At 47.3% G+C, this 11,523-nt stretch overlaps 2 protein-coding genes across 5 annotated transcripts in view; one reads left to right on the top strand and one right to left on the bottom strand.

Moving 5' to 3' along the window:
• Positions 1-2,758, bottom strand: part of Ten1 (TEN1 subunit of CST complex) — a 19,651-nt gene extending 16,893 nt beyond the window's left edge. The window contains exon 1 of one of the 3 annotated variants that reach the window (XM_031351791.1): positions 2,622-2,758. The gene's annotated coding sequence lies outside the window, so the exon portion shown is untranslated. The remainder of the gene's footprint in view (positions 1-2,621) is intronic. The other 2 variants (XM_031351792.1, XM_031351793.1) reach the window with 2 other exon arrangements.
• The window catches only part of Acox1 (acyl-CoA oxidase 1), a 28,113-nt gene continuing 19,129 nt past the window's right edge, over positions 2,540-11,523 (top strand). For both annotated transcript variants that reach the window (XM_031351789.1, XM_031351790.1), the window contains exons 1-2: positions 2,540-2,992; positions 3,212-3,371. In XM_031351789.1, the coding sequence (XP_031207649.1) occupies positions 2,884-2,992; positions 3,212-3,371 (269 nt within the window). In that variant the 5' untranslated portion in view covers positions 2,540-2,883. The remainder of the gene's footprint in view (positions 2,993-3,211; positions 3,372-11,523) is intronic.

Here is an 11,523-nt window from a genome sequence, read left to right as displayed (position 1 = left end):
CCTGTACCCCACATTTATTGACACTGGGTCTCTCTCCTCTATCCACTGCCCTGCCCGCCCTGTACCCCACATTGATTGACACTGGGTCTCTCTCCTCTATCCACTGCCCTGCCCGCCCTGTACCCCACATTTATTGACACTGGGTCTCTCTCCTCTATCACTGCCCTGCCCGCCCTGTACCCCACATTTATTGACACTGGGTCTCTCTCCTCTATCCACTGCCCTGCCCGCCCTGTACCCCGCATTGATTTCTGGCACTCACTGCAGTGTGCTGACGAGTCAGATGTGCTCAGAGAGCGTGATCCTGCTCACCAGATTATAATCCCCACAAGGGCAGGATTCTGGTGGCTGTGTTCTTTGCGCCTACCAGGCTTTTTTTTTTTTAATTAATTTATTCTTATTCTATATTCATTGGTATTTTGCCTACATATAGGTCTGTGTAAGAGTGTCAGATCCCTTGGAACTGGAGTTACAGTTGTGAGCTGTCATGTAGGAGCTAAGAACTGAACCCAGGTCCCCTGGAAGAGCAGTCAGTATGCTTAACCACTGAGCCATCTCTCCAGCCCATGCCTACCAGTTTTGGGGCATTATTAACTATGAATGGATAAATAGATCCATGAAGAGAATAGAAATCATGACCCCCATTCCACACTTACTGGGCACCGAGCTCAAGCCATACCTTACTACCCACATGAATATTAATCTGCCAGAATCTGCCTTTATCAGCATGTGTAGCTAGCTAGCTCTTCTTGGACTGTCCACCCAGGTTGATGGCTTCAATAGTAACTGTCAGTCCACTCTCAGAAGCTATCTGAATCCCCTCACCTTGCTAGTACCAATTTTTTTTTTTTTTGGCTTTTTGAGACAGGGTTTCTCTGTATAGCTCTGGCTGTCCTGAAACTCACTCTGTAGACCAGGCTGGCCTTGAACTCAGAAATCCGCACGCCTCTGCCTCCCAAGTGCTGGGATTAAAGGCGTGTGCCACCACTGCCCATCTTGTACTACAATTCTTATGCAGTTTTAATTAAAACCCTAGGTTGAAAGTGCTGCCTTAAACCAAATTAACAGTTCTCTGCAACCCAGGTTTGTCTGGAACTTGTGACTTCCTGCCTCAGCCTCCTGAATAGCTGAGATTCCAGGCCTGTGCCAACAGGCCAGTTCAAACTTCCAACTGTCGGTAAGCCTGACCATACCTTTACCTCTCTGAGACATTGCCAAAGGTTTGCCGTGTAGTCATTCCCTTTACCCCAGGAAGCAGTAACCTTGGTTTTATCTCACCAATAACTTGTGTTAATTGTATTTGGGATCCAAGCTTTTGCTAAGAGCAATAAAATTCACAATAACCAAACTATACAGGATATCAGTGCCTAAAGGTTCTTGAAAATATCCTCAGTAACAGAACCTTGCTCAGGCATATGGTTGAACCTTGCTCAACAACAATGAGATGGTCTTTATTTAACTTTTCAGATTTTTTCTTATTTTCCCCTTTGAACTTTTAAATTTTGTGGAGCTGACAATATAGCTCAGAGGTTTATCTCCTGAATTAAGAAAAAAAAGTGCATTAAAATATTGAATTTTGGGGGCTCCCTTAAATTTTGTATTCAAAATAAAGCCTTCATTTACTTTACCCGTTCTCAGCACTGTTAATGTAAAAGGGTCTTACATATGTTGTTACAAAGGGCAAGGTAGAGAGGTAATGAAGAAATGTAGTTCTTTCTTGTGGCATGAAATCAAATGAAGAAAGAGTGCATTTTACTTGACACTTAAAGGCTTTCTGAAACAAGGCATTACACAACCGAGGCTGCCTTCATTGTATATAGCCTATTACGACCTTGGCCTTCAAGATCCTCAGACCTCCACTGAAGTCGCAAGCCTGTGCCAGGGTGCATGCTAGACTTCTCCAGCCTACTACTGAGCATTTTTTAAGGAACAGGAACTGAAAAACAAACTGGTGGACACTGGCTGTCTCTGAGGCGAAGGGACTCTTTGTTATAAATCCTACGCTAGAACTTCTTAGGCATGTGTACTTTTTACGTCTTCGATGAGGATAAGGATACGGCAAAGTAAAGTCTAGATTTCAAATTTTCTAGGACCTGCCCTGCCGGTGTAGGTGGGGAAAGTCTCGGATTATAAAATGTAGAGAAACTGGACCCGTTCCCTCTCGCACTAAACCCAGGCCCACTGCATGAACCGGGAAGCTTCGCAGGACCAGGCCCTTGCGTCCCAAGCCTCTAACGTCAGCCAAGTCGGCAGTATTTTTAGCCAACGACGACGAACCATCTCCCGAACGAGACCTTTGTCCTGGTAGCCTTTTGCTCCAATTTGGTTAGGCTCCAGTAAAATCAACAGCTTTCCCCTCCCCAACCGAGACCCTTGACACCCACTCCCTTCCGGATTCCCGGGACAGTACAGTCAGTGGGACCCTCCTTCCCCGCCCAAGCCCGAAAGTAGGCGAGTCCCACAGCGCAGGCGCGATCCCGCCCCTCGAGGCCCTGGCCAATCGGCTGCGCGCGTCTCCTGGGCGCTTTTCCTCCCGGAAAGGTCACGTGAACCTGGAGAAGTGACGTCCGGAAAGAGCCCCACTCCCTTTCCAGTGCCACTGAGGTTTCTTGACCTTTTACCTTGCTTTCCTTGGCGAGGAGCCGCTCAGGGACCTCCCCTGGCTCGCAGCAGGGGATTCGTCCGTCCGGCGGGCGGGACCGGCGTCCGGGATTGCAGCGGGTCACGTGAGGAGCGGCGGCGGGACGGGGCGGGGCCTGCCGGGGGCGGGGCCGAGGCTGGCAGGCTGGGCTCTTAGGGCCGGTCGGCGCCCGAGCTGCGGACTCACTCGGGTGTCTGTCACTTCTGTCGCCACCTCCTCTGCCACCAACCCTGACCACCGTCATGAACCCCGACCTGCGCAAGGAGCGGGCCGCCGCCGCCTTCAATCCGGAGTTAATCACGCACATCTTGGATGGCAGTCCCGAGAACACCCGGCGCCGTCGAGAAATCGGTGAGACTGGAGGGCCGGGCCTCTCGCTTGTACCGAACGAGGAGACGAAAGACCCTCTTGAATGAGGGTTTGGGGTCTCTGGAGTTTAGGGGAAGCCGGGACCCCTACTTCGATGGGCGTCCGGTGGCAGAATTGGGCGGGGATCGTCCTCCGTCCTGATCTGCTGGCAGTCAGGGAGGGTAAATACCTGTTTCTCTTGATGTCATTTAACTCTTGCAGAGAACTTGATTCTGAACGACCCCGACTTCCAGCATGAGGACTATAACTTCCTCACTCGAAGCCAGCGTTACGAGGTGGCCGTTAAGAAGAGTGCCACCATGGTGAAGAAGATGAGGGAATTTGGCATTTCAGACCCTGAAGAAATCATGTGGTTTAAGAAGTAGGTGTTCGTTAGCACAATTAGTGAATGCCCAAACGACAGCTGTAGTCTGGGGAGGTCTTTTTATCTTGCGTGGCGTTTAAAGGCTTAAGTTGAACATTTCGTGATTCAATTTGATGTGTGAAAAATAATACTACTTTTGCATCTAGATCTTTTAGTGGGATAGTATAGCATATTTGTAAAATGCTAATAATGAACGGTTGTGCCCAAAATTGTTTTTTTTAAACTTTTTTTTTTAAAGATTTATTTATTATTATGAGTACACTGTAGCTGTCTTCAGACCACCAGAAGAGGGCGTCAGATTTCATTACGGGTGGTTGTGAGCCACCATGTGGTTGCTGGGATTTGAACTCATGACCTTCGGAAGAGCAGTCGGTGCTCTTACCCACTGAGCCATCTCACCAGCCCCCCAAAATTGTTTTTTATCTTAAAAACCTTTAAGGGATGGTGAGGTGGTTACCCGGCCCAATCGTCTGCTTTCAGTTCCCAGAACCCGAATTGTACAAAAAGAGGCACCTCCCTTAGGTTGTCCTCTGACCATTTGCTAGAGGTGGCTATTGTACCCCTGCACACAATAAAATTATAATTCAATTAAATTTATAAAATTCTTTCGAACTGGACCATGGTGACTCATGCCTTTAATCCCAGCACTCCGGAGGAGTCAGAGGCAGGCTGGTCTCTGATTTTGAGACCAGCTTGGTCTGTAGAGCCAGTTCCTCTCTATCCTGTCTGGACCTCTCTGCAGGACAGCCAGGGTTACACAGTGAAAGCCGTGGGAGAGGGTGGACCAGAGGGCAGGACAAACACCAGTGAAGCCCTTCAGGGGAATGGAGGAAAGAAAGGAGCAAATAATAAAAAAGCTTTTTGTTCCAAACATCCCAATGAAAGTTATTTAAGTGCATGGTGGACCTGCACTTTGTAAGAAAGCTTCCTGATACCCGAGGTGTGGCTTAGTGGGACACAGGTTGCCTAGTGTCGCATTGGGACGCTAGCAGATTCTGTTTTTGTGGAATGGGTATTTGGAGTATGAAATAATAGGAAATGTAAGAGTCTGTGGAGAGCCTGTCAGACCTCAGAATGAATCTGATATTCTCCGAACCTGGCATTGTCGGATGTAGTGATGGCGTTTCCTAATGGTTGTCGATCGGGAAAACCCACCTCAGGCGTGTGAGGAAAGCCGCCTTCTCTCAGACACTCATTCTGTTGCACTTTGCTTTTCAGTTGTATGCTAGGGGCTGGACACATGGCTCAGTGGTTAAGAACACCGTCTGATCTTCCAAGGGGACCCAGGTGCAATTCCCAGTACCCACATGGCAGCTCACTGCAATTCCAGGTCCAGGTTATCTGACACCTCTACATAGACATACATGCAGGCAAAACACCAATGCATATAGAGTGAGTAAGTCACTAAAAAAGACTTTGAAAAATTACTTGTAAAGACCCCCCCCCAGCCTTCAAGTCATTCTAGCACAAGGCTCTGTCTCCTCTAAAACCTTCCTTGGCTTTTTACTTAGTAGAGGAGCTCTCCAGTGTCTTCGTTAATAAAGATAAGACTGGGAGGCTGGAGATGCCGTGGCAGGAGAGCCCTTGCCTAGCATGCGCAGTTACCCAGGTTCCATCCGCCAGCATTACTAGATAAATAAATAAATAGTAAAGGTGGTCAGTCAGCTGTTAAGAGTACTGTCTGCAGCTGGGCGGTGGTGGCGTACGCCTTTAATCCCAGCCCTTGGGAGGCAGAGGCAGGTGGATTTCTGAGTTCGAGGCCAGCCTGGTCTACAGAGTGAGCTCCAGGACAGCCAGGGCTATACAGAGATACCCTGTCTCGAAAAAAAAAACAAAAACAAAAGACAAACAAACAAACAAAAAACCCCAAGAGCACTAGCTGCTCTTGCAGAGGTCCTGAGTTCAGTTCCTGGCACCCACATGGTGGCTCACAGCCATCTGTAATGGGCCTGGCGCCCTCTGCTGGCAGGCAGGTGTACTTGCAGGCAGAGCATTCGCACACAGAAATCGGTTTTTTTTTAAAGTAAAATGAAAACTTTTTAGACTAAAAGCACACTCCCTTTGGCTAGCATGCTCCAAATCCCAGATTACATCTGCAACACCTTAGGAACACAAGAAGAATTTGCTTTTTGTTCTTGTTTTCTTTTGAAGTTTTGCTTTGTCTTTTGAGACAGGTTCATCTCAAAGTCATTGTGTAGTCCAAGCTGACCCCCAACCCCATACAGTCTGCCCACCTTAGCCTCCTACCTGCTGGGGCTACAGATGTGAGCCACCCTGCCTGGCTTAAAAAGACTCACTGTTATTAAGAATATGTTTCCGCGAACTAATATGAATACAACATTTCTGTGGTAATGGTTACCTCTTTTTCCCGTGAGTTATAGCTGCAGTGCATGCAGACTCTGTGACTTAGTAGACCCATTACTGTGACAGCGAAATGGCTTGCCTTGTTCCTTAGGCCTTCCTCAGAACTCCAATTAATCTTACTAATCAGAAACACTACTTTACTCGTGTTGTAATCCATGCACATGGGAGGTGGAGCCAGATCAAAGTCATCCTTACGTATATCCAGTTTGAGGATAGTCCGAGCTACGTTTACAGTTTTTTATGGTTAGTTTCAGCAGCCCAAGCCAGAAGACTCACCAACTTCCAAATACCGATTTTTGTTCCTAAAGCTGTTCCAAATCCCAAATACGTGGGATTTGAGTAAATCCTAGGAAAGCGTTACCAAGTGGACTGAGTTGGGTTCACAAACAAAAACTGCTGGGACTTTATTCCTTCTCAGTCCAACATGGAGGGTGCTGTTTTGTTTGGTAGAGTGGATGATACAGCATATTTTATAACCCTTGTAACTGCACGACATGCAGCCAGAGTCAAGCGAGGTCACAGAGGCCTAGAGCAGAGTCCTTCCTGTGGACTGTGCCTCGCTTTCCCTTGAAGTACTATCGATAAGTTTCAGTGCCCTTTGAAATGGGAAGTGTTCCTAGGCTGTGGCGGGGAGGTCTGGCTAAGCTGGACACTGGTAGTCAGTGTTGGTAGTGAAGCTGTGAAGGCTCCCTGGGAGCGTGTGGGCTCAGCTGGAACTCAGCGGGGCGTTATGTGCTGCCAAGGAAAGCCTGCCATTATTCTTTCTTGCTCAGTTTCTTTTTAAAAAATTTATTATTATTATTTATTGTTTATTTACATGTACATGTGTGTACGCCTGCATATGTGCATGTGCCCAAGGTTAGGGGCATCTCTTGGCGCTGGAGCTGCCTGATGAGGGTGCTGGGAGTTGAACTCTGGTCCTCTGCAACAACAGTACATGTTCTTAACCACTGAGCCATCTCTACAGCCCTGTTGCCCAGTTTCTTGTCACTTGCTGTAGGTGGCTTATTTCTCACATAGTAATAAAAATTTAGAGGAAAAAACTCCTTGCCATTAATTGTAAAATATGAGTTTATCCATTGAGTGGCTATGCTCAGTGAGGGCTGAGTACTACAATTGATGAGGCAATGAGATTTCTAGGAATTTAGGGCATTTACTGTTCTCTTTGTTATGTGTTTATTACTAACCCTCCTCCCATGTATTTGTTTTGGTTTTTTGAGACAGGGTTTTTCTGGGTAGCCCTGACTATGTAGATCAGGCTGGCTACTGCCACACCCACTCCAGTGGAGTGGGTGGCCACAATTTAGAAATCTGCCTGCCTCTGCCTCCTGAGTACTAGCATTGAAGGTTTTCCTCACCACTGCCTGACTGCTATTTCTCCTCCTCCTCCTCCTCCTCTTCTTCTTCTTCCTCCTCTTCCTCCTCCTTCTTCTTCTCCTTCTCTTCCTTCTCCTGCTTCTCCTCCTCCTCCTCCTCCTCCTTCTTCTCCTTCTCCTTCTCCTCCTTCTCCTTCTCTTCCTTCTCCTCCTCCTCCTCCTCCTCCTTCTTCTCCTTCTTCTTCCCCTCTTCCTCCTCCTCCTCCTCTTCTTCCTCTTCTTCCTCCTCTTCCTCCTTCTCAAAATAAGGCTTCTTTTTTTAAAAAATCTATTTATCTATATTCTATGTACATTGGAATTTTGCCTGCATGTGTGTCTGTATGAGGATGTCAGATCCCCTGGAACTGGAGTTAGAGACACTTGTGAGCTACTATGTGGGTGCTGGGAATTGAACCCAGGGCCTCTGCAAAAACATCAAGTGCTCTTAACCACTAAGCCATCTTTCCAGGATCTGCTATTTCTTTTTAAGACTGGGTCTCTTAGCTGGGCAGTGTTGGCATTCATCTTTAATCCTAGCACTTGGGAGGCAGAGGCAGGTGGATTTCTGAGTTCGAGGCCAGCCTGGTCTACAGAGTGAGTTCCAGGACAGCCCGGGCTACACAGAGAAACCCTGTCTTGAGAAAAGACTGGGTCTCTTATGTCTTGTTTGGGTTTTGTCATCTTTTTTCTTTCTTTTCTTCTTTTTTTAATGTTTTTTTTCAAAATTGATTTTTTTAAAGGTTTATTTATTTTATATATGTGAGTACACTATAACTCTCTTTAGACACACCAGGAGAAGGCATCAGATCTCATTACAGATGGTTGTGAGCCACCATGTGGTTGCTGGGAATTGAACTCAGGACCTCTGGAAGAGCAGTCAGTGCTCTTACCCTCAAAATTGATTTTTTTAAATGTTTGATGTGAGTGGATGTTTGCACGCATGTTTGTTTGCACGCCACTCTCTTGCCTGGTGCCAGAGGGGGTCAAAGCAGTGTGGGATCCCCTGGAACTGGAGTTACAAATGGTCTGGATGAGCAGCCGTGCTTCTAACCCTGAGAGCCCTCCTTCTGACTCACAGACGGAGTCCTAACTGGAGAGCCCTCCTTCTGGTTCACAGACGGAGTCCTAACTGGAGAGCCCTCCTTCTGGTTCACAGACGGAGTCCTAACTGGAGAGCCCTCCTTCTGACTCACACATGGAGTCCTAACTGGAGAGCCCTCCTTCTGACTCACACATGGAGTCCTAACTGGAGCTCCCGTTATCCTTGGACTTTTTGAAACCCTCTTGCCTTCACTTACTGTTTGCTCTCAAGTTCCAAAATGGTCAGTTGGGATTTTTGGAGACTCCTTGGGCTTTTAAAACTGATTGATTGAGGCTGGTAAAGGTGCACATCAGTTGACAAAGAGAGCACTTAGCATTTTTGAGGTTCTGGAGTCTATCCCTAGTCCCTATGTTAATTAATTAAATCTGATTTCTTCTTTTTTGTTTGTTTTGTTTTTGTTTTTGTTTTTGTTTTTGTTTTTTTTCAAGACAGAGTTTCTCTATGTATCCCTGGATGTCCTGGAACTCACTCTGTAGACCAGGCTGGCCTCGAACTCAGAAAACTGCTGTCTCTGCCTCCTAAGTGCTGGGATTAAAGGTGTGTGCCACCACTGCCTGGCTATGGAGACTTTTAATATAGGTTAAAGCCTAGGCCTTTAGCTAGGGCAGTCTGTCTCCCAGCTCCTGTAAGCGTAGCCAGCCCTCTTGGCCATGGCCCTTCAGTCCTGTGTCGTTCTCTGCTCCACTGCTGAGGTCTGTCCTCCCAATATCCCTTCCTCCCTCACCTCCTACACACCCCAAGTTCTGCCCTCCACTTCTTGCCCAGCTATTGGCCGTCAGCTCTTTATTATAGCCAATCAGATACAATTCTATATTGCCTCAGACTAGTGAGGAAGAATTAGTAATTATAAAACATGAGGCTATTGATAGGCCATAGAAATAACAATACCAAGATTCTGCCAGTGTTTAGCTCTTTGCTGGTCCAGAGACACACCCTTGCCTGGTGTGCCCCAACATCTCCCTATGTAGCATAAGCATTCACTTCCTCCCATCCCAGCTCTAGATGTTTGGACTCTCAGGTGCACACCACCACTTCTAGCTCAGTTTGTTCTTCAGCTAAATTTCATGTGGTTTAGGGAAGGGGGAAACAACAAAAACTTTAATTAAAGAAAATCGATAGCATATGTGTCCTCTGTCTCTCCCCCTTCTAGTCAGGAGACCTGCCTTATTGTAGACCCGCGTAGCCTAGAGCTGCCTTATTGTAGACCCGCGTAGCCTAGACCTGCCTTATTGTAGACCCGCGTAGCCTAGACCTGCCTTATTGTAGACCCTCGTAGCCTAGAGCTGCCTTATTGTAGACCCGCGTAGCCTAGAGCTGCCTTATTGTAGACCCGCGTAGCCTAGAGCTGCCTTATTGTAGACCCGCGTAGCCTAGAGCTGCCTTATTGTAGACCCGGGTAGCCTAGAGCTCACCACGTGGAGTGTGCTGCCTTTGAACTCTTGAGATGACGGCCTCCGCCTTCTGAGTACTGGAGTACTGGAGCATGCTGCCATGCCCAGTTCCTCTCACTTTGTACAGGAGCTTCTGGGATAATAGCCTTATAATTACATTTTCCAGTCTTCAGGGTAGTTTACTGAATTGCTCAGTCTTTTCATGGAAATGTGGGTGCATTATATAGTCACCATTTTTGGCTCTTCAATTATACCTTATTTCTCAGAACTTCCCATGTTTTCTCTTTCCATCCATCCATCCATCCACCCACCCACGAGGGAATGGGGAGAAAGTGTGTGAATGGGCTCAGGCAGCCTTAGGACGCTATGCTGGTCTTACCCTGGAGGTGATGGAAGCGGCTGTCTCACTTATCAGGCTGTTGGTGCTTAGTTTCCTTTCTCCCTTTATATTCCTCTCTCCTCCAATTTCCCATCTAGGTTTTGCTTTGTAGCCCAGGCTGTCTTCAGACTCAAGATCCTCCTGCCTCAGCCCCCTGCTATTTTCCCCGAGGTTATAAACATGTTCCATTCCAGCTTCCATACAGTTTAAAATAACAGTTGGTGAATATGATGTTATAGAAATCAGTAACAATGGGTCGGGCGGTGGTGACGCACGCCTTTAATCCCAGCACTTGGGAGGCAGAGGCAGGTGGATTTCTGAGTTTGAGGCCAGCCTGGTCTACAGAGTGAGCTCCAGGACAGCCAGGGCTATACAGAGAAACCCTGTCTCAGAAACCAAAAAAAAAAAAAAAAAAAAGAAATTAGAGACAAAAGGCACTTCATTATTTGGAACTTTGTATTATCATCTATGTGCTGTTTTGTTTTATTGTGTTTTTTTCTTATTTATTTTTCAAGACAGGGTTTCTTTGTGTAGCTTTGGCTGACCTGGAACTCACTCTGTAGACCAACATAGCCTCAAACTCACAGAGATCTACCTGCCTCTGCCTCCCAGGTGCTTCACTGGCTCTTCTGTGTACTTGTGTTGGCTAGTCAGTTATCTCATGGGCTTTAGGGCATTTGTTTCCAGCTTACCCGAAAAGTGCTTTGTTTGTTCTGCTAGGCAGTGAACAGAGTGTCTTCTGCTAGACCAAGCCGGGCAAAGCATCCTGCCCCAGTTGAAAAGTGACCTTTCTGCCCTAAGCGCACAGCAGAAGCCATTGATGGCAGAGCAAGCGGTCACTGAGCAGCATCTCCCTCTGGTAGATGCTGTAGCATGAGCTCATTTGTGTTGATTGGCAACATCAGTGTCTCAGAGTGGCCGTGGTCAGCGGAAGGCAGGAGTGTCCAGGGCTGCTTTGTGATGTGTTTACTTCTGAAGTGGAATAGTAGGCCCTCGCTGTTGCTTCTGCTTTAAGGTGATGGGCTCTGTGGGTGACAGTCTTCCCTTCCTCCTGTCCATGGTCCATGCTCTGCTCCTTGGGAAGCCCAAGGGCTCCTGGGTGAGAAGGCTTCAAAGTCACTTAGCTGACACATCATTTGTACTTCAAGTTCTTTTGTTGCACAATGGGCCAAAATGTAAGACGGACCCTTAGGGAACCCATAGGAAGCACGTGACTGGTGAGCTTAGTTTGTGCCTTCACCTTTCCTGGGTTCTGTTTTCTGAAAAGGCAGTCAAGGGCCAGATTTCAGCATCACGTACACTTTCCTCAATCTGAAGCAGTGTTTGCTGGCCACTGGGGGTGACTTCTAGTGCTCACATTAGATACCTTTAAAGATCAGTGACCCTGCCCTGAAATGCGGACTTATTCCTCAGGAACTTACTTAGGTCACCTGGCCGGAGACTGTTCTCCTCATGTCAGGCCCAGTGGTGAGTGTGTGTGATCCCAGCCCTTGGGCCTAATGGATGAGGAGTCCCAGGAGTATTATGGGAGTGCACTGAGCCTTCTAATACATTCTAT

This window comes from Mastomys coucha, unplaced genomic scaffold (genome assembly GCF_008632895.1).
Source record: "Mastomys coucha isolate ucsf_1 unplaced genomic scaffold, UCSF_Mcou_1 pScaffold5, whole genome shotgun sequence".
NCBI classification, from domain to species: Eukaryota; Metazoa; Chordata; class Mammalia; order Rodentia; family Muridae; genus Mastomys; species Mastomys coucha.
This window is presented reverse-complemented; position numbering and strand designations above follow the sequence as displayed.